Source organism: Brachyhypopomus gauderio, chromosome 1 (assembly GCF_052324685.1).
Source record: "Brachyhypopomus gauderio isolate BG-103 chromosome 1, BGAUD_0.2, whole genome shotgun sequence".
Lineage (NCBI taxonomy): Eukaryota > Metazoa > Chordata > Actinopteri > Gymnotiformes > Hypopomidae > Brachyhypopomus > Brachyhypopomus gauderio.
The window spans coordinates 16307567-16332510 of NC_135211.1; the positions used below are offsets into that span (position 1 = coordinate 16307567).

General features: G+C 48.2%; 1 protein-coding gene across 1 annotated transcript in view; it reads right to left on the reverse strand.

Moving 5' to 3' along the window:
• tjp1a (tight junction protein 1a) overlaps positions 1 to 24944 on the reverse strand; it is a 97642-nt gene that overhangs the window by 67796 nt on the left and 4902 nt on the right. The window contains exon 2 of the mRNA XM_076983231.1: positions 12838 to 12985. Coding sequence (XP_076839346.1) covers positions 12838 to 12985 — 148 coding nt within the window. The remainder of the gene's footprint in view (positions 1 to 12837; positions 12986 to 24944) is intronic.

Here is a 24944-nt window from a genome sequence, read left to right on the forward strand (position 1 = left end):
AATTATGGGAATAACCCAGTTGCTAGGACCTCACCTTCTACCTTATCGTTTCTATGATTATGCATCTCATTGAAGCCAAATAGGGACTGCATTTACATGAAGTGCCTTGTATTTAACCCCCCCCCCCCCCCCCCCCCACACACACACACACAGAGTGGTTACTAAAAATATGCGAGAGGAAGAGACTCCCTGCTGGCGGTCTGTGGACCTCCTGACTGCCGTTAATTAAATCTCCTGGCATCTGCCGTGCCCGGGCCAATTAGAATGAGAGTCTCCAGGGGCATCTGAGCCAGCGGTCTTCTCCCACACACGACCCTCTGTGGTGGATCCACCACCGTTCATCTTGGACAAAAGGCCTTCAAGTCCAGCCGCAGCAAATCCAAAATGCTGTCACCCCTCACCGGTTGCTTGGCTGCTCAAACAGCTCAACGTCGTCAATGGTAATGGACAACAGTGACAAGGGGAGGGTGTTAGGCTTCTTAATTACGAAGTTTGCAATTTGATCTGGCTGTCAGTTGTTTTAGTGCGATAGGCAAACAGTCAGAAAGTGGGGAAACACTGCCCTCTTCAGTATACCTTGGGAAGCACAGCCAAGGCAGAGTTCAGATGCTCTGAATACACACACACACACACGCACGCACACACACACACACACACACACACACACACACACACACTCCCACACACACACACTCACACACACACACACTCACACACACACACACACCCACACACACTCACACACACACACACACACACACACACACACACACACACACACACACACACACACACACACACACACCTTCCTTTTGGGGCTACTTCCACCTATGATGATTTGAATACAGTGTAGCGTTCATGTTCGAGTAAAGGGACGTGAAGGAGACTGTGTTTAACAGATCTGGGACACAAACATCACAGTGAATTGTATTCTATTTGTTCCTGATTATTGACTGAGAGCAAGTATACAAAAAAGCATCAGAATCTGGACAAATAGAATATTCATATTTAAATGCCTTACAAACAAACGTAAACACGCCATATGCGATGAGATGGTGTTAATTATTTACTGATAAGATGGATAATACTGTAGTTGAGCCTAATGCCATCTTACTATCAAACGTTTTTGCCCTTTTAAATCAACAGTCATTACATTACTTGAGCTTCTCAAAAATGTATTGGTGTACAATAACAAAATCAGTTTGAAACCAGGGGGTGTACAATGAAGAAGGAAAAAACGAAAAACACTGATCCGTTTACAGTGAAGATATCCAAGATCTTCCAAGATGATGCCGCATCGATTATGAAACTCCACTCAGCATCCTGATCAGTCCGTATAGAAGCCATGAGCTAAACCAGGACCTGCTGCTACTCTGCTATGGTGTAAGCTGGAAGAACACAGCTGACACTAAACAGAGTGTCACAAGGTAAACAGAGCTGTCAGCTGGGGGACACAGGAAGCAGTTTAATAGGGGGAGCAGAGAGGGACGTTCTCCATGTCCAGGCTCAGTCAGCAGTGTGACACCAGTGTCCAACTCTGTTTGTGTGGCATGTTACTTTAAAAACATTCCAGACATCAGCGCCCTTGTGCTTTGCATCACGGCAACGCCCGCCCGATGCAGCGTCTAGGAGGTGAAGGCAACGTGTTGCCTGTCTAAGACAAACACGACACTCGTTTGCTCGGGCCTACATTGGGGCAGGACTCAAAGGTAGACTCAAAGGACTCAAAGGTAGATGTTACATGCAGGTGTCTCTAATAGCAGAGACTAATGGAACACAGGCTGGAGTAGTGACCCAGAGACTAATGGAACACAGCCTAGAGTAGTGACCCAGAGACTAATGGAACACAGGCTGGGGTGGTGACCCAGAGACTAATGGAACACAGGCTGGGGTGGTGACCCAGAGACTAATGGAACACAGGCTGGAGTAGTGACCCAGAGACTAATGGAACACAGCCTAGAGTAGTGACCCAGAGACTAATGGAACACAGGCTGGGGTGGTGACCCAGAGACTAATGCAACACAGCCTGGAGTAGTGACCCAGACACTAATGGAACACAGGCTGGAGTAGTGACCCAGAGACTAGTGGAACAGAGCCTAGAGTAGTGACCCAGACACTAATGGAACACAGGCTGGAGTAGTGACCCAGAGACTAATGGAACACAGGCTGGGGTGGTGACCCAGAGACTAATGGAACACAGGCTGGGGTGGTGACCCAGAGACTAATGGAACACAGCCTAGAGTAGTGACCCAGAGACTAATGGAACACAGGCTGGGGTGGTGACCCAGAGACTAGTGGAACAGAGCCTAGAGTAGTGACCCAGACACTAATGGAACACAGGCTGGAGTAGTGACCCAGAGACTAGTGGAACAGAGCCTAGAGTAGTGACCCAGAGACTAATGGAACACAGGCTGGGGTGGTGACCCAGAGACTAATGCAACACAGCCTGGAGTAGTGACCCAAACACTAATGGAACACAGGCTGGAGTAGTGACCCAGAGACTAGTGGAACAGAGCCTAGAGTAGTGACCCAGACACTAATGGAACACAGGCTGGAGTAGTGACCCAGAGACTAATGGAACACAGGCTGGGGTGGTGACCCAGAGACTAATGGAACACAGGCTGGGGTGGTGACCCAGAGACTAATGGAACACAGCCTAGAGTAGTGACCCAGAGACTAATGGAACACAGGCTGGGGTGGTGACCCAGAGACTAGTGGAACAGAGCCTAGAGTAATGACCCAGACACAAATGGAACACAGGCTGGAGTAGTGACCCAGAGACTAGTGGAACAGAGCCTAGAGTAGTGACCCAGAGACTAATGGAACACAGGCTGGGGTGGTGACCCAGAGACTAATGCAACACAGCCTGGAGTAGTGACCCAAACACTAATGGAACACAGGCTGGAGTAGTGACCCAGAGACTAATGGAAAACAGGCTGGGGTGGTGACCCAGAGAGACACACACAACAAACTAAAAAACAAAAACTAAAAATTCTTTAAAAAAAAGAAAAACTCTCTCTTTGCATACCCAAGAGACTCTTCATGTGATCTGAAGCCAAGAACAGGTACACATCACAGAGATGGAAACGATCTTCTCCAGCTTCTGGATACAACAGCGAGAGGCTTATACACATGTGCCCTTTGAGAGCAACACAGTGCAGAAAACCACAGTGCAGAAGGAACCCATGCGTTCAAAAATGGAATCTCATCCATGGAGTTTCATGTCCCAAGCAGCCCTGTCGCTCCCTGCCACAGGAGAACATGAACTGTGTGTGTGTGTGTGTGTGTGTGTGTGTGTGTGTGTGTGTGTGTGTGTGTGTGTGTTTGTGTGTGTGTGTTTGTGAGCTTGCATAACAAAACTGCTCCCCCTGCCTCTCGTTAATAAGAGGTGAGAGTCTGTTTCACATCTTTGCCCCAAACACATCCCCATCTCTCCTATGATCGCCCTCCTCCTCTTGCTTGCTGTCTTTGTAAAAAAAAACAAACAAAAAAAAACAATATAATAAATATGTCTTCTTCTCCCCGCAACCCTGTTGGCAAACTGAGTTTCCATGGCAACACACCAAAAAGGCTCAATTCCCTTTCGCTGGAATGGCTGTGTCAGAGTGTGAACCCAGTTAGGGTCCAAAAGTGTGGCGGTTCCGCGCTGCACAGACCGGACCTCTAACCAGGACACTGCACATGCACAGTGGATGTGTTTCATCATGGTAAATGCTGGAACCAGCCCGTGTGTGTCACGTGGAACCAAAGAGCAGGGATGTGTTTTATCTGTTATATATGGAGGTGTGCAGGATTCATAGGGAAAGAATGATGACATCATTGTAGAGAAGATGACATTTTCATTCTCGGTACAGGTCCAGAGTGCTTAGAGGAAGAAAAGGTCACGAGTGTCGCACCTGGAAACAGGTGTGCACATCAGTGAGATATGATTACATTTGATTGGTCATGACTGCTTTTGATTGGTTATGTAATAAGAAAATAAATGTTAAGTAAGAGTACTTTGTCCACAGTCGTCTTTCCACAGCACTGGATGATAATAAAAACATGCACACCCACATACACCCCCCCCCTCCACACACAAACACACACACACACACACACATAATCTGTTTCCTCTTTAAGAACTGCTGAGCTGAAAGCTCTTTAAATGCTAGCAATCAATACCTAACAGTGTGGAATAACACACCACATACAACATACATACCACTATCACCCACATACACACACCAGCCACAATCGCTACTGTCCCAGGAGAGACTCGGTTATTCCTGCCCTCACAAGGTATTCTCACAGTGCTGAAATCCCTGAGCTTTTCCCAGTTTTATTTCATTATTTATTATGTGGAAGTAAACATATACCGGTAGTTTGCTTAACAGTATAAAAAGCGATTATTTAAATATTTTGCTAGCATAATCAATCCTCTTTAGGCAAACACACACACACACACACACACACACACACACACACACACACACACACACACACACACACACACACACACACACACACACACACACACACACACACACACACACACACAGAGCTGTGACTGAGCTCCACTTCTATCACCTGTATAGTTGGGGCTTTATCCTAATTAAATTTCCTCAGCTCTGTATCAGCTCCGTATCTTAATTAATCTGAAGAGCACTGAAGTGCATCAGAACAGAGTCCGACCTCAGCACTAAGACGTGTGTGTGTGAACATATTTGGTTGTGTTGATCTGGAAGAACACAGCTGACACTAAACAGAGTGTCACAAGGTAAACAGAGCTGTCAGCTGGGGGACACAGGAAGCAGTTTAATAGGGGGAGCAGAGAGGGACATTCTCCATGTCCAGGCTCAGTCAGCAGTGTGACACCAGTGTCCAACTCTGTTTGTGTGGAACTCAATAAGCGTCCGGACTACCAGCCGAAAGCTTGGAACAACCTGTAGCATTTTATTAAACACTTTTTAAAAATTTTATTCACCAACTTATAAAATTTGATGTACATAACACACACATCAAATTTACATAACACACACATCAAATTTACATTGCATTACAAATGTATGAATAAACATATTCAAAGCCTAAAGCAGTAAGAACTCTTTCTCACTAAACACTTATTTATAAATATAATCTGCTCATATCAGCTAGTGTGTTCTCCATTGCATCAGCCACCAGACCTCTCACTACAGTATAAAGCCCTCCATGACAGAGGATCTCCCTTGACACCTTCACCTGTTCCTGCTCTCTTAGGTTTCCTCGTACTGGACTCCTTGCTGTTGTGGGCAGTAATGTCTGTGACATGATTCCAAAGCCACATGCTCCTTCACAGCGTGGCCGTCTCCTTCCTGATAGGTGAGGCTTGGATGAGGATGTGTGTGTAGAGTTGTGCAGTAACCTTCAGTATGAGAATGCTGATGTGTAAAATAAACGTATTACTCATTTGTTTTTAACAGTTTCAATTACCTGAAACCATAAAAAAGGGCGAACTTGTGAATGGTGGTATGTGTGTGTCCTGAGAAAAGACAGCACCGACACGTACTGCTGAGCATGTGTGTGCTTGTGTTTCTGTGTGTGTGTGTGTGTGTGTGTGTGTGTGTGTGTGTGTGTGTGTGTGTGTGTGTGTGTGTGTGTGTGTGTGTGTGTGTGTATTTTAGCAATTTAGAGTTCATTACAGTGTCAGCCAGAGACACAGCTGTATGTGGGCAAGGTGATAAGCTGGAGGACACACAGCAGTGCACAGTGATAGTGACTTTTCTGGATGCACACACACACACACACACACACACACACACACACACACACACACACACACACACACACGCACGCACGCACACACACACGCACACACACACACATGCACGCACAAACACGCACGCGCACAAACACACACACACACACACACACACACACACACACACACACACACACACACACACACACACACACACACACACACACACACACACACACACAGCACAGATTTAAAATACAAACCTTATTGTATTGTATATGGAAAATTGTTTGAGGGCTGTTTATGGAAAAATATGATGGAACATTATCAGCTGGCTGAGAGCTCCTGTGGTCAATGTGGAAAGTGGCTAATCTGGCCGGTCCAGTGCTTTGGTTGCTTAACTGCTGTATTCAATGGGACACTGAAATGGAGTTTTTCTCCTTAGAGGCAACCCCCCCCCCCCAAATAAATAAATAAATAAATAAATATCTAGGTCTGAAAGAAGAGCGATAGTACAGTGACAAAATCCAATTGAAGTTGTACTGGTGCCTCTGGCAACCAAATCAACCCAATTCCGAAGAACCAATCACAGAGTACAGATTACAGCCGGCCAACATGAGAACCAATCACAAGGCACAGATTACAGTTAACTAAGCCTGCAGGACCAATCTCAGTGCAAGAGAGAGAGAGCCAATAGCAGAGCACAGATTAGAGTCAACCAATTCCTGCCATTCTGTCACGGTCTAGACGGCACTAACGTAACATCATCAGGACGTCCTGGACCACACAGCCAGCGGAGGACCATTCCAACAGGTTTCCAGTCCTGCTCTATTGCCCATTTTTATTAAAAATAAACATGCTGGAATTTTTTTTTCTGTTTTGCTATCCTCTTAATAGATTTAGGATATTGTATTATATTATAATATTATTAGACTAAACACTTATTTATAAATATAAGGGTTTAAAGATTTGCAGCATGACTTTGATCTCTTATAAATGTTTGGAGTTTGTGGTGGTTCTATCACTACACAGACTCAGTGTGCAGAAAAGCAACCTCTATAATTCACTGTTTAGTACATTTCAATCTGCACAATCCTTCACCAGACTGTCACAGAGTAAGTTAAAATGCTTTCTACAGTGCATCTACAACGATTCCTTAAAATCATGTAAGCAAAACAAGGAAAGTACGATGAAGAGTTAGGTAATGTCTTCAAAAACATCCAACAACATTTAACCTCAAGGTAAACACATTTAAATTATTATGCATTGTATTGACTTCCAGTGCATTTAGAAGACTGATCTAAATCTGCTCTGTAAGACAGATTTAAAGTCTCCTCTGTAAGATAGGTTTAGACTGCTCTGTAAGACAGGTTTAAAGACTGCTCTGTAAGACAGGTTTAGACTGATCTGTAAGACAGGTTTAAAGACTGCTCTGTAAGACAGGTTTAGACTGCTCTGTAAGACAGGTGTAAAGGGTCCTTGCTGAAGCTCAGTCTGTCTTTCTATCCTTTGTGGAGCACCCGTGATCTCTCCCAGGGTTACATGAGTGAATGCAGTGTGATTGAACCTCAATAAGACTCATTGTCATTCTTCCATCTGGTGCAGTTCAACAGCTGTGCCGAATTAGCAGACAGAAGCAAGAATCGGCCGTCAGCTCTCAGCAATTAACAGCAGCAGCAGCAGCTGTGTTTGGGCAAATCTACAGGGCTCCCTTCAACTGAGCAAATCACATCTCCTTCTTCACAGGAACTAACGGAGCGGCACACAACACGTGACACAACAAGGCCAATCAAAGTCCAGTCAACGATGCCAATCAAAATTCAAATTCGTTGTGCTGTGATGCTTAGAAGGAGCTGACGTCACGCCTCCCCCCCAGGTTGAGCTCCCCCTCCCCCCAGGTCGAGCTCCCCCTCCCCCCCAGGTCGAGTTCCCCCTCACCCCCAGGTCGAGTTCCCCCTCACCCCCAGGTCGAGTTCCCCCTCACCCCCAGGTCGAGCTCCCCCTCACCCCCAGGTCGAGCTCCCCCTCACCCCCAGGTCGAGCTCCCCCAGGTCGAGCTCCCCCTCACCCCCAGGTCGAGCTCCCCCCTCACCCCCAGGTCGAGCTCCCCCTCACCCCCAGGTGAGCCATGCAGAGGAAGGGAAGGAGACACAGTAGCTCCAGATCTCAATTCAGAATGGACCCTCTATGGCAGGGGTACTCAACTGGCGGACCGCGGTCCGGATCCGGACCCGAACGCAGTCCTGTCCGGACCCAATCTCATTCCTGATTAACTGGATACGGACCAAAAATAAAACCAGAGCATTTATTTCAGGGCTATTGAAAAAACACTCAGTCACGAGTGTTACGTTTGCCCCCCCCGCTCAACAACTTACGTTCGACACGTACCCCTGCTCTATGGAAAGAAGAGGGCCTGAGATCTCGTTTAGGACTGAAAGGCACGTTTTAGTTTCTGTTTATTTCACTCCCACGTAAACTGAATCTCTGGTGTACTGGCCAGAGTTTGGAATGAGTCTGTTCTTGAAGTCCTGCGCATTTTCCTGCTCAGAGTGACACGGCCTTTCCCCAGACCCTCGCCATGACGGGTTTTGTTTATAAAATAGCTGACTGTTGAGGAGCTCTACGAGTGTGTGTGTGTGTGTTCCAAGGCAAAGTTTATATCCTTACTACAGTGGCTGTACTATCAGCTTACGTCTACAATGAACTCGGTACCGAGTGACCCAGTGTGTCATGGCATGTGATGGTGTGTCATGGCCCTGGACCACGCAGGGCAACTGGGTCCTGCTCCTGCCACTCGTGCTGCTACAGCTGACTGACGCCCCGTCCTCCCCTTAGACATCTACAGACAGACACTGCATTACTTACACTCACACTGAAATGTTCTCCTCTTTCAATGCAATGTCTCTGCAATCGTCCTCTACGCCCTGTTGGCTCCACCCTTACCCATCATCCCCTGCCCTCCCCACCCCCACCGTACCCGGCCCTCCTCCCTCCGCTCCCCGCTCGGCCGTGGCTCATGATGATATATTACCGTGACACGTACCCACTACGCTCTCCACCAGCTACTGATTTCCATGATGGTCCATCCATCACTGCTGCTGCGGTGACGGGTGTGCCTCCACGCACGCCTGACCCCGCCCCCGACTACCACATCCACCCCTCCATCCCCATCACCACCTGCCAGCACACGCAAGGATCCCAGACCTGGGTTAACAGCATAGCAGAAAGCGGCTGACCCCCCCCCCCCCCCCCCCCCCAACCCACTCTCTCCCCTCACTCCCCCAGTGGAGCAATATGAACTGAGCACCCCAGGGGTCTCCAGCACCGAGATCAGAGGCGAGTATCTAGGACATGAAGGGCTTTGGCCCAAGGTAAACGTCTTAGTGTTCAGATAGGGGCGGTGAGGAGGTCACAGAGTGTTGCATAGAAAACGCATCATCACCACGGCGAGGAGCTGAGCAGCCAAAACAAAATAAGACATATATGAAATTCTCCGTTATACACACATTATGCATATTCATCTCTACATTATGTAAATCAGCTTCGGCTGCCTATGATATTGCTCTGCATAATGGGCCTACATAAAACATGTTTAAAGGGGTCAGAATGTAGGTTAATGGGTTCTCCTGGTTAGCCACTTTATAGAAATACATAATAATTACCATATGAATGTCTAGCAGTAAATCTTCATGGGGTGCATAATGTAAAATATTTCCAACCCAAATCTTCCTTCACTTTAATATGGAAAAAAAGCAAAATCGGAAGTTAATGCAAGATCTAAAATTCATGTTTTCCCCATGCAAATTACAATCTGTAGGAGTTATGAGGGGTTTTTGTCTTCAGTAGGACTTAAAAAAATAAAATGATGATCTCCTCTCAAACAGTGAAGTGCTGCCTGATTCCCTGTTTCATGGCTTGCTCCTTCATTAACGTCATTAACTATCTGCAGGTGTGTAAGACGAGTGATCGATCCAAACACAGCAAGGATCACAGCCAGATCAGAGCCTCACACCACCTTGTCCAACCTCCCTGCATCAATAATGGATAAACGTGTGAGAAACACAGCGTTACTGTTTCTACATTTAAACATAACACAGCCTCCTCACGTTCACATGGGAACGAGCCTCACACAGGGAAGCCTTGAGATGACACCTCTATCAACACACACACACACGCACACACACACACACATGCACGCACACACACATACACACACACGTGCACGCACACACATGCATGCACACAAGCAGAGTCAATGCAGTAATTATATGTCAACTGGGAAAAATTACTCCAGCGAAAAGGGCGACAGTGTTTAAGATGAAAGAAGGGGAGGTTAATTAGTTCACTAAACCACTGTACAGAGGAGAGAGAGAGAGAGAGAGAGAGAGAGAGAGAGAGAGAGAGAGAGAGAGAGAGTAGAAGAAGAAAAGAAGAAACAGACAGAAAGGAGGAGAGGGGGAGATAAAACTTCAGAGTGTGTAAGTGTCTGGGGAAAAAGATTTTATATTTTGTGTGTGTGTGTGTGTGTGTGTGTGTGTGTGTGTGTGTGTGTGAGAGAGAGAGAGAGAGAGAGAGAGAGAGAGAGAGAGAGAGAGAGAGAGAGAGAGAGAGAGAGAGAGAGAGAGAGAGAGAGAGAGAGAGAGAGTTTTTATGTAGTGTTCTTGTGGGCGTATGAGAGACTTAACAGTGCTTATTTCCAGAGGTAATCTGTCTTTCACAATATGCATCCTGCCAACACGGGGCAGAGCTGCAGGGTGAAAGGCTGGACTAGCAGGTGTGTTGGCATGCCGACTTTCATCTTACACCACTGGCAGATTTTTGCCAGTCAGGGTTGTTTACAATATATTGATACGGCAATATCGTGAATACCTTCTTACCAATACCAATCAGTGCATTCATGGCTGTGTCGATATTTATGAACATTAATATTCTTTACCCCGTTTGAAATGGATGCGACTAAATTTACATACAGTATTTTAAATGTCCAGCAGGTGGCACCTCAAAAAGAAACCGAGCGGCTTCAGGAAAAATCAAAGCATGTGTCTCTGAAAAAAAAAAAACATGAAAAAGTAGCTGCAATCAGTCCTTTCAAAGTTTAAAGTTTAAATGGGAAATTTATCATTTTAATTTGTGTGTTTAAACATTTGTTAGTTCTAATAATGTAGTATTGCTTTTCTTTGTTATTATTTATTAATGCCTTGTTGTTAATAGCATTCTTGATGATGTTTGCCTTAATAAAAAGCGGTTAGGTGCAGTATCGTATTGTGATGCCAATATTGTGATACATATTGTATCGTAAAGTGATAATACAGCCCTACTGCCAGTGAGTCTCCCACTACCTGTCCCCCAGGCAGAGCTCAGCACCACGCGCTCTTCGCCTCCAGTTATTGACACTGAAATTAACCACTTAGCAAACAGAGACATTTAACAAACCTGTTTCAACTGTTACTACTGGTATAGTGTTTGATTACACCCCCCCCCCCCCCCCCCCCCACACACACACACACACACACACACACACACACTCCCCCTCTGAAGTCGATGTGGAAAATCAACTACAACACTACAACTTCAGGGAATTTCTCTCTCTCTCACACACGCACACATACACACCCACCCACACAGACCCGCAAACAAACACACACATACACAAACAAATGATTAACGGCAAAATGAATTTGCTCATTCATCATCTGCAACCAGATTACAAACGGCAGGCTCTGTGCCTCTGTGGTCAATAGAACTCTGACCTCACAGGGTCTTCTCAAGTCAGTACTGTTCACTCTGTGCTCTTAAGCCTGTTACTGACCCAAGAACGTTACTGAGATTGTGCTCCGGCAACCATGGAGGCCTTTAGTGAACAGAGCCTCTATGAGCGTGAAGACTGTGTGTGTAGCCTGTAGAGGAGCAGACCTATCCTAGAAGTGGAAATCAATTAACTGATTATCAATTAACCTAACAGCAGTGCCCTTTGTATGAACTGCTGAAATGGAACAGTGTGTTTATATATATATAATCTTTGGCCCATAAGTGTAGCATGGCAACAATGTCAACAACAATGCACAAATGTGAAAGGTACCTTAAAAATCTGTTTTACAAATGAACTGAACTAATAGTCATAGTTTTGAAAAGGGAACAGATTTATCGTGTATAGACAAACAAAGAGGAACACCTCTTTAATCAGTCTGGACTAGATTATAAAGACATCCAGCCATAGAGTCTGGCAGAGAGACAGAAGGGGACACGGAGACACGGAGACACGGAGACAGTGAGGGGCAGGAGAGAGAGGTTCAGTGGACGCATGGAAGTCACTCTGTACAGTTATGGCCACAAGCCATTTTCCCTACTGCTCCATTTACTAAATGTGGACACAACATGCCATCACAAACACATCAGAGAACAACAAAATGTGTTGTTAGGTGACGCTACACAAACAGATGATGAGATCTACACTTTAAATCAGAACAAGTCCACATTAATTCGTACAACATATTCCACCTGGTAGTGTTCAACAGCTGTTAACCATAGATGAGACTGTGGTGTAGTAAACAGTGTTCTTCTTCAGAAATAAAAACATTCTGTAACTTTGCTGATGATGGAGACGGAGGTCTCTAAGGGAGTGTGTTCTGAGAATATCTGGCAACACTGCGATGCTGACAGTGGCGTGATTCACAGCCGAAGGGGAGGGAGGCCTCAGTGACGTGAGATGTTTCGTCCCTTGTGAAGGTGTCAAAGGCCACTCACTTCAGTTAACTAAAGGGCGTCTGAGGGGCATGTCTAAGAAAAGCCACTTGAAAGTTACCGATGACACATTTCTCACGTGCTCCAACACTCCAACTAGTGTGCACACAACACAGCGAGGAAGGACTTCACTGGGGGAAAAAAGTGCCTTCTTGATCCTAAATTTCAAACTCCAGTTGAAGCAAAGTGCAAGGGCCCTGATGCTCTAACAGGTGTAGTGTGATGAATATGCATGTATTCTAATGAGTGCAGTGTCAGGCTTGTGTTTGACCTCCAGCACGGCCATGTCTAGTCCTTCTAACTACAGGAGCGTCCCCAGTTCTGATGGAGAGGTGTAGACTGGAAAAGGCTGTGATGGAAAGGACGTTTAGACTTACGCTGCAGTCCAGCAAGTCGATGCTGTCCAGACTCTTGCTGCGGTGAATGCGGCCCTTGATCCTGCGAAGCGAGGGCTTGCCCTGGCTCACGGCCACCACCGGGGGCGCCGCGCTGGACGTGGTGGCAGCATCGGCGCTGGGCGGCACCCTGGGGCAGAAGGACAAGCAGTGTCATTGTGACAGGTATAGATAAAATACTGGGTACTGGGTATGTATTCACACTCACACACACGCTCCTACACAAACGTGTACACACACACACACACACGCGCACACACACACACACACACACACACACACACACACACACACTTTCCCTCTCAGGTAAAGCTGACTGAGTGACCTGCAAATAAACATCACACCTGTAGAAATGTGGGGAGCAGAGAATTATAGAATTATAGCTCTTTTGATTCATTATAATTCTTGAGGCAAATGAGGTTAAATCTCACACCACAGCTAGGGTCTTTGAGAGGCAAGGAATACACCTCTCTCTCTTACATACACACCCATACCCCACCCACACTAAAGTGAATAGCTAAAGTGAATTGAATCAAAATGAGAGTGAGAGAGAAAGAGACACATACAACAGATGGAGGAAGAGAGAGAGAAGAAGAAAAAGAAGGAGAAGAAGAAAGCAGATAAGTAATTTATGTAACTGTTATAGTTTTTTGGCAGCGAAGCCAGAATCGTTGTCATGTCTCCTCTGTCTAAACCCCCACTAACTAGAGGACTCAAAGCATGCACACACGTCCCTTCCCAAAAGCAACTACCAGTTCAAGGACAAACTGTTGAGTCATTCTTTCTACTGTGCAAAGAACACACATATGCCCTTGAAACCACATGAACCTGTGGGTGCACAGTGAGAACAGAACTAATGTAGCCATCAAGTTGATTATATGCCTCGTGTACGTGTAGGAGGGTACTGATATAGACTAATGGACTAATAAAATGTCTGGGTGGTTATATCAGTCATATGACATAAATCACTTTGAATCAGAGATTACGTCAGCTTTCAAATCAGAGTAATAGAATACTATTCAATAATGTTGTATGATTGGTAGTTTGAACAAATTTCTTTCTAAAACAACAAACGAGAGGAAAAGTGACAGGGAACCAAACTCAGCCCACAACTGAACTGGGTAACATCTAAACTACAAATACATACACAGACAAATACATACCACACACAATTACATACATCACACAAATACATACCAAACACAATTACATACCAAACACAATTACATACCAAACACAATTACATACCAAACACAAATACATACCAAACACAAATACATAAACAAATACATACCTAACACAAATACATACCTAACAAATACATATCACACACAGACAAATACAGGCCAAATGCATAAAATAATACATAGAAAATTCAAATTACACAGAATACAGACACAAATTCTTAAACAATCACATAAAAATCCACAGACAAAAAAGCACAAGAATAATTATGGTCTGAGGTATTAAATGTGAGGTCTCCTTCCCTTCAGACGACATCAGGAAGTGAATGAAACTGTCTAAGTGTCTAAGTGCTCTGTGATTGGCGCGGGCCCTGGTGGCAGCACCGTCTCCGGAGCGTCTCTGCTCCATCGGGGGCGGTGCAGGCAGACAACAGCCCTCCGCTCTCCTCCACCTGGCCTGCTCTTGGCTGACTGCACAGTGGAGCAGTGGTTTCTTTACACCGACCTCTGCCTGCCCTACATGCCAATGCATCCTCACACTGAACCCCAACGCATCAGTGGACCGCACTCCCAGGACCCGCACCATCTCATGCTCTCCGCCAATCCTTCACTCTTTTATTCCTCTTCACTCTGTTTTTTTTATTATCATTTTGCTGATGGAGCATTGATTCACACTGGCCATTACATAGATGGCACATATAAGCCAACCAAGGTGCTAGAATAGAGCTGTAAGAGTAATGCTAGAGCCTCTCTCTGGACTCACAGGCCATGAACAAGAAGCTTGGAACCACACACACACACACACACACACACACACACACACACCAGATGGAGGCAGACAAGGCCAAAATGACCATTAAGAGTTCAACTAAAGATCATTCATCAGCCCATAGACTCAACCACTCTACGTGGAACGAAAACAATTAACTACACCATATTTCAGAGCTAATTCGGTTGCCTCAGGAGGTTGAGCTGACACACCGGCAAACTGTAGAGCAAAGTGTGTCCTTTTAAGGCTGTTTTCTGTCCTGCAGTGGAAGGAGTGGTGCACTGAAATATTGAGCAGTGTCCTGTGTTTATCTGTGGCCCCTCCCAGCATAAAGCATTTCTTCATAATGGAAAAAAAAACACAGACTCTTCCCGAGAAGGTGATTTCCATCAAAGTTACATGAGTATTTGTCCATAAATAACACGTCGTCCCTCGGAGCAGAGCAAGGTGCAGGAGCCAGAACAGCCTTTCTGATGATGAGAACGTCACACGACAGGACGGAACCAACATTTGAGCTCATACTGTATAAGGAGGTCATGGAACAGCACAGTAAATGAAGATGTGAACAAATCTTGTTGCGTGTCATAAAAAAAACAAACCCCTCCTCCCAGCGCGAAACATCTGGAATCTCATTCTGAACTCGATCGCAGCTCTTTAAAAACAGCGCCACCTACAGGATGCACACTGCAGGGCAACGTGCCCTAATGCTTTATTTAGAATCAGCAGGAGGAAAAAACGTCTTCTGGTGCAACAGGGCAAGATAACAGTGGTAACAAGGTATGACACTGCACGGAGGACAAAAGCCTTGCCCCAGTGAGGCTTAATTACTCCATCACATCAGGCGCATCATTGCCTCGTTAGGCCACACATGACAAGGTGACCACCAAGACTCTTCTCGTATCGTGTTGGAGTCACGCATCAAGCAGACAGCACCTTCACATCAGCTACCAGCCTGCAGCCTTCCAGGGATCTAAACGGCCATGAGGAGAGGGTGTGTCCTCAGGACACCCAGCCTCACCAGGACTGAGACCAGTTGTTGACATCAGTCAGGTTTTGTTTTATTTACTGCTGACATCACACCAATTAAAGAGCATAACATTTATACAATATATGCTATATATTTTATATATAACACAGACAAAAAAGAAATTGAAAAAAAAAATTAAGAAAAAGTAGGTCAGTGTGAATGAATTCTCCATCTGAAAACTCCTCAGATGAAAATGTATGGTTTGAGTAACACACCACCAGCCTCTTCAGAAGCTAAAGCTGTTGAACTCTGACCTAAGGAGATCTTTACATGTATCTGAAGGTGAGAGCTGCATAGTCATTGATATGTGTCCATCTGCTCCAACAGCTCTGCCTCAAACCCTCCTTCCTGTCCCGCCCTGCTCACACTCACACATTCCTTCCTGTCCCGCCCTGCTCACACTCACACATTCCTTCCTGTCCCGCCCTGCTCACACTCACACATTCCTTCCTGTCCTGCTCACACTCACACATTCCTTCCTGTCCCGCCCTGCTCACACTCACACATTCCTTCCTGTCCTGCTCACACTCACACATTCCTTCCTGTCCCGCCCTGCTCACACTCACACATTCCTTCCTATCCTGCTCACACTCACACATTCCTTCCTATCCTGCTCACACTCACACATTCCTTCCTATCCTGCTCACACTCACACATTCCTTCCTGTCCCGCCCTGCTCACACTCACACATTCCTTCCTATCCTGCTCACACTCACACATTCCTTCCTGTCCTGCTCACACTCACACATTCCTTCCTGTCCCGCCCTGCTCACACTCACACATTCCTTCCTATCCTGCTCACACTCACACATTCCTTCCTGTCCTGCTCACACTCACACATTCCTTCCTGTCCCGCCCTGCTCACACTCACACATTCCTTCCTGTCCCGCCCTGCTCACACTCACACATTCCTTCCTGTCCTGCTTACACTCACACATTCCTTCCTGTCCCGCCCTGCTCACACTCACACATTCCTTCCCGCCCTGCTCAAACTCACACATTCCTTCCTGTCCCGCCCTGCTCAAACTCACACATTCCTTCCTGTCCCGCCCTGCTCACACTCACACATTCATTCCTGTCCTGCTCACACTCACACCTTCCTTCCTGTCCCGCCCTGCTCACACATTTCTTCCTGTCCCGCCCTGTTCACACATTCCTTCCTGTCCTGCTCACACTCACACATTCCTTCCTGTCCTGCTCACACTCACACATTCCTTCCTGTCCCGCCCTGCTCACACTCACACATTCCTTCCTGTCCCGCCCTGCTCACACTCACACATTCCTTCCTGTCCTGCTCACACTCACACATTCCTTCCTGTCCCGCCCTGCTCACTCACACATTCCTTCCTGCCCTGCTCACACTCACACATTCCTTCCTGTCCTGCCCTGCTCACACTCACACATTCCTTCCTGTCCTGCTCACACTCACACCTTCCTTCCTGTCCCGCCCTGCTCACACATTCCTTCCTGTCCTGCTCACACTCACACATTCTTTCCTGTCCCGCCCTGCTCACACTTACACATTCCTTCCTGTCCTGTTCACACTCACACATTCCTTCCTGTCCTGCTCACACTCACACCTTCTTTCCTCCCCCACCCTGTATGCGACCTCATCTGCTCTCTAAGATGTGTTTCAATAAAAATATCAATTAAAATAATCAACAAAAGGGAGTATAGGTGTCATGACATGGCAGAAATTGAAATGGGGACCTATCTAATAATCCTCTCTAAAACACCTTAACCACTACTTGAGAGCAGAGAAAACTATTTCCCTTATATTCTGTTGAAGAGATGAGAGAAGTTTATTTTCCAAAAGAAAAACAAATCAGTAGTACAGAATGTATGATGTACAGAGGAAATGAAAGAATATTCCCTGTCTATAGAACTGAAAAGACACCAAAGATCAGAAACAACCAAAAGGGAAATTATTGGTTCACAAGTCTGTTCCACACTGGATAACCCCAGTTTTAAAACCTACACTACATTTTCAGCAACGCTGCTGTTTGGTGTTGTGCTGAGTGCAGGTTTAAAGTGAAGGTGCCACAGCCTTTGTCCTGTGGTGTGCCCAGGTCCAGCCTTTTGGCACACGGTATTTCCAAACAGAACTTTCACGTCACGCCATGAGCTGCTGCCGTTCTTGGCAGACAGTGATCTGTAGAGTAGCAGCGTGTCAAAGACAACGAGGGTGTAGTTAAATCTGCAAATCCATCAGAAATCTTAGAGCTCGCCCATGTCACATAACTCTCCCTCAAGGACTTTCAGGGTATGGTCATGAAGTTTCTGATGCATGTACTGTAGGTAGAGTAGGAATCTCCACCTGTGCTCTTAGCAAGATCCCACCAAGATCATAACCAACAATTTCCTGACACTAGTTCAGGTATTCAGACGTTCAGTAGTTCAGGGTCTCAAGTGTAAAATAGAAACCAGGGTTTACAAGTGCAATACATTTCTATTAAATATTGGATTAAAGGTCACAAACAAGAAGTATTCTCAAGTGCTGCTGCAAATAAAGAAGACGGATGGTGGGGTCAAAGGGCGTGCGAGCGCAGCTGCACGAGGAACACGGGGCAGTGATGGGGGTCGTTGTGCTGATCAGGGGAGCCATAGATTTTCAAAAGGAGACATTAAGCAGGCAGGACGGTGAGATGGTCAGTGAGTGACAGTGGACAATGGCGCACAGCACACTCATTCACAGCAAGGGCAAGGACGTCCGTCTTCAGAGCAGCGTGTCCCGCTTGCTCCTGTGGACACATGGACCGAGAGGTTCAACCTTATTAAACTATGAGAATGAGAGAGAGAGCGAGGGGGGGTTCAGTGTATGCATACTCATTACATCATATACACTCTACAGGGCATTTACTGTACATACATTCCTGTCTGTGAATGCTTTGTTAATACATATGATTTTGTCAGCCCAATAAAGCTCATGTCAATTGAAAATTTAAATTGACAGAGAGAATGTAGATGAGAGAGGGAGAGAGAGAGAGAGAGAGGGGAAGAAAGGGAGAGAGGGAGATAAATAAGTATAATAATAATGCTAAATAAGTATGACAACAATTAGTGTAAACAAAGAGGGTGCAAAGTTGTGGTGTCTGTGTGTGTGCAAGTTTGTCAGTGTGTCTGTGGGTGTGTGGGCAGAGAAAAACAGGAATTGGGTCTGCGATACAACATCTGCCCACCATATCGCCCCAAAAGGTGTGAACGACCTTGATGAAAACGCTTTCCCAGGACCAACGTGTGTGTCTGCCAGGGAAGTGCCCAGCAGAAGGCAGAAGACACACTCCTCCCTCTGTTCCTACACCACACACACTCCTCCCTCTGCTCCTACACCACACACACTCCTCCCTCTGCTCCTACACCACACACACTCCTCCCTCTGTTCCTACACCACACACACTCCTCCCTCTGTTCCTACACCACACACACTCCTCCCTCTGCTCCTACACCACACACACTCCTCCCTCTGCTCCTACACCACACACACTCCTCCCTCTGCTCCTACACCACACACACTCCTCCCTCTGTTCCTACACCACACACACTCCTCCCTCTGCTCCTACACCACACACACTCCTCCCTCTGCTCCTACACCACACACACTCCTCCCTCTGCTCCTACACCACACACACTCCTCCCTCTGTTCCTACACCACACACACTCCTCCCTCTGTTCCTACACCACACACACTCCTCCCTCTGCTCCTACACCACACACACACTCCTCCCTCTGCTCCTACACCACACACACTCCTCCCTCTGTTCCTACACCACACACACTCCTCCCTCTGTTCCTACACCACACACACTCCTCCCTCTGCTCCTACACCACACACACTCCTCCCTCTGCTCCTACACCACACACACTCCTCCCTCTGCTCCTACACAACACACACTCCTCCCTCTGTTCCTACACCACACACACTCCTCCCTCTGCTCCTACACCACACACTCCTCCCTCTGTTCCTACACAACACACTCCTCCCTCTGTTCCTACACCACACACACTCCTCCCTCTGTTCCTACACCACACACACTCCTCCCTCTGTTCCTACACCACACACACTCCTCCCTCTGTTCCTACACCACACACACTCCTCCCTCTGCTCCTACACCACACACACTCCTCCCTCTGCTCCTACACCACACACACTCCTCCCTCTGCTCCTACACCACACACACTCCTCCCTCTGTTCCTACACCACACACACTCCTCCCTCTGCTCCTACACCACACACACTCATCCCTCTGCTCCTACACCACACACACTCATCCCTCTGCTCCTACACCACACACACTCCTCCCTCTGCTCCTACACCACACACACTCCTCCCTCTGCTCCTACACCACACACACTCCTCCCTCTGCTCCTACACCACACACACTCCTCCCTCTGTTCCTACACCACACACACTCCTCCCTCTGTTCCTACACCACACACACTCCTCCCTCTGCTCCTACACCACACACACTCCTCCCTCTGCTCCTACACCACACACACTCCTCCCTCTGTTCCTACACCACACACACTCCTCCCTCTGCTCCTACACCACACACACTCATCCCTCTGCTCCTACACCACACACACTCCTCCCTCTGTTCCTACACCACACACACTCCTCCCTCTGCTCCTACACCACACACACTCCTCCCTCTGCTCCTACACCACACACACTCCTCCCTCTGTTCCTACACCACACACACTCCTCCCTCTGTTCCTACACCACACACTCCTCCCTCTGCTCCTACACCACACACACACTCCTCCCTCTGCTCCTACACCACACACACTCCTCCCTCTGTTCCTACACCACACACACTCCTCCCTCTGTTCCTACACCACACACACTCCTCCCTCTGTTCCTACACCACACACACTCCTCCCTCTGTTCCTACACCACACACACTCCTCCCTCTGCTCCTACACCACACACACTCCTCCCTCTGCTCCTACACCACACACACTCCTCCCTCTGTTCCTACACCACACACACTCCTCCCTCTGTTCCTACACCACACACACTCCTCCCTCTGCTCCTACACCACACACACACTCCTCCCTCTGCTCCTACACCACACACACTCCTCCCTCTGTTCCTACACCACACACACTCCTCCCTCTGCTCCTACACCACACACACTCATCCCTCTGCTCCTACACCACACACACTCCTCCCTCTGTTCCTACACCACACACACTCCTCCCTCTGCTCCTACACCACACACACTCCTCCCTCTGCTCCTACACCACACACACTCCTCCCTCTGTTCCTACACCACACACACTCCTCCCTCTGCTCCTACACCACACACACTCATCCCTCTGCTCCTACACCACACACACTCCTCCCTCTGTTCCTACACCACACACACTCCTCCCTCTGCTCCTACACCACACACACTCCTCCCTCTGCTCCTACACCACACACACTCCTCCCTCTGCTCCTACACCACACACACTCCTCCCTCTGCTCCTACACCACACACACTCCTCCCTCTGCTCCTACACCACACACACTCCTCCCTCTGTTCCTACACAACACACACTCCTCCCTCTGCTCGTACACCACACACACTCCTCCCTCTGCTCCTACACAACACACACTCCTCCCTCTGTTCCTACACCACACACACTCCTCCCTCTGCTCCTACACCACACACTCCTCCCTCTGTTCCTACACAACACACTCCTCCCTCTGTTCCTACACCACACACACTCCTCCCTCTGTTCCTACACCACACACACTCCTCCCTCTGTTCCTACACCACACACACTCCTCCCTCTGTTCCTACACCACACACACTCCTCCCTCTGCTCCTACACCACACACACTCCTCCCTCTGCTCCTACACCACACACACTCCTCCCTCTGTTCCTACACCACACACACTCCTCCCTCTGTTCCTACACCACACACACTCCTCCCTCTGTTCCTACACCACACACACTCCTCCCTCTGCTCCTACACCACACACACACTCCTCCCTCTGCTCCTACACCACACACACTCCTCCCTCTGCTCCTACACAACACACACTCCTCCCTCTGTTCCTACACCACACACACTCCTCCCTCTGCTCCTACACCACACACTCCTCCCTCTGTTCCTACACAACACACTCCTCCCTCTGTTCCTACACCACACACACTCCTCCCTCTGTTCCTACACCACACACACTCCTCCCTCTGTTCCTACACCACACACACTCCTCCCTCTGTTCCTACACCACACACACTCCTCCCTCTGCTCCTACACCACACACACTCCTCCCTCTGCTCCTACACCACACACACTCCTCCCTCTGTTCCTACACCACACACACTCCTCCCTCTGTTCCTACACCACACACACTCCTCCCTCTGTTCCTACACCACACACACTCCTCCCTCTGCTCCTACACCACACACACACTCCTCCCTCTGCTCCTACACCACACACACTCCTCCCTCTGTTCCTACACCACACACACTCCTCCCTCTGCTCCTACACCACACATACTCATCCCTCTGCTCCTACACCACACACACTCCTCCCTCTGTTCCTACACCACACACACTCCTCCCTCTGCTCCTACACCACACACACTCCTCCCTCTGCTCCTACACCACACACACTCCTCCCTCTGTTCCTACACCACACACACTCCTCCCTCTGCTCCTACACCACACACACTCATCCCTCTGCTCCTACACCACACACACTCCTCCCTCTGTTCCTACACCACACACACTCATCCCTCTGCTCCTACACCACACACACTCCTCCCTCTGCTCCTACACCACACACACTCCTCCCTCTGCTCCTACACCACACACACTCCTCCCTCTGCTCCTACACCACACATACTCATCCCTCTGCTCCTACACCACACACACTCCTCCCTCTGTTCCTACACCACACACACTCCTCCCTCTGCTCCTACACCACACACACTCCTCCCTCTGCTCCTACACCACACACACTCCTCCCTCTGCTCCTACACCACACATACTCATCCCTCTGCTCCTACACCACACACACTCCTCCCTCTGTTCCTACACCACACACACTCCTCCCTCTGTTCCTACACCACACACTCCTCCCTCTGTTCCTACACCACACACACTCCTCCCTCTGCTCCTACACCACACATACTCATCCCTCTGCTCCTACACCACACACACTCCTCCCTCTGTTCCTACACCACACACACTCCTCCCTCTGCTCCTACACCACACACACTCCTCCCTCTGCTCCTACACCACACACACTCCTCCCTCTGCTCCTACACCACACATACTCATCCCTCTGCTCCTACACCACACACACTCCTCCCTCTGTTCCTACACCACACACACTCCTCCCTCTGTTCCTACACCACACACACTCCTCCCTCTGTTCCTACACCACACACACTCCTCCCTCTGCTCCTACACCACACACACACTCCTCCCTCTGCTCCTACACCACACACACTCCTCCCTCTGTTCCTACACCACACACACTCCTCCCTCTGCTCCTACACCACACATACTCATCCCTCTGCTCCTACACCACACACACTCCTCCCTCTGTTCCTACACCACACACACTCCTCCCTCTGCTCCTACACCACACACACTCCTCCCTCTGCTCCTACACCACACACTCCTCCCTCTGCTCCTACACCACACATACTCATCCCTCTGCTCCTACACCACACACACTCCTCCCTCTGTTCCTACACCACACACACTCCTCCCTCTGCTCCTACACCACACACACTCCTCCCTCTGCTCCTACACCACACACTCCTCCCTCTGTTCCTACACCACACACACTCCTCCCTCTGCTCCTACACCACACACACTCATCCCTCTGCTCCTACACCACACACACTCCTCCCTCTGTTCCTACACCACACACACTCATCCCTCTGCTCCTACACCACACACACTCCTCCCTCTGCTCCTACACCACACACACTCCTCCCTCTGCTCCTACACCACACACACTCCTCCCTCTGCTCCTACACCACACACACTCCTCCCTCTGCTCCTACACAACACACACTCCTCCCTCTGTTCCTACACCACACACACTCCTCCCTCTGTTCCTACACCACACACACTCCTCCCTCTGCTCCTACACCACACACACTCCTCCCTCTGCTCCTACACCCCACACACTCCTCCCTCTGTTCCTACACCACACACACTCCTCCCTCTGCTCCTACACCACACACACTCCTCCCTCTGTTCCTACACCACACACACTCCTCCCTGTTCCTACACCACACACACTCCTCCCTCTGCTCCTACACCCCACACACTCCTCCCTCTGCTCCTACACCACACACACTCCGGGCCGCTCTGAGTCACCACGCACACTCGCCTCTGACTCAGAATCAAAGCGGTCGGGTTTGTGTCTTGTTTGGAGAAAAGACCATCAAATGTGTGTTAGCTGCCGTTCCCCGTGGTGAGGCTTTTTATAGGAGTGTGTGTGGAGCACTGCTGCACTAGAGACATGTAAGAGCAGGAGGTGCAGTGAAAAGAGCAGCTCGGGGAAGTGTGCAGTGAACAGTGCAGTGAAGGGAAACAGTGAAGAGCACAGGGAAGAGAGCAGAGGGGGAGGAGGGAACAGCGCAGTGAAACACACAATGAACAGCTCAGAGAAGAGGGCAGTGAACAGTGTATCAGAATACAGAAGCTACTTCAGACATGTGTGTAGGTGAAACAAAAATATAAGTGTGATGAAAGTGAAATGCGGAAGAACAGAAAAAAGGAGAGAGAGAGAGAGAGAGAGAGAGAGAGAGAACATTTGTGTGTGCGAGGGCAGTACACCCAGAGGAGGCTTTCAGGTTAGCTTGGCCACATGGGCCTACTCACTCACTATCGATTAACAGATGATCACAGCTGGGTACGGAGCATTAGTGACTCCGTGATGTCATGTTCAGTATTTCACCCAATGAGGGTGTATCAGTTCTTACACCCTCACGCACCCTCACCTGGAGACACTCAGCAAATATATTTAAGGGGTAATACTGTATTGAGGCCTTCCTGTATTTTAGCAGTTTTCTCATTCTACAGTATATCTGACTCTGACCTACTGTATTGGCTAGGAGTTCTAGGAGTGGATGACAAAGCACTTTGT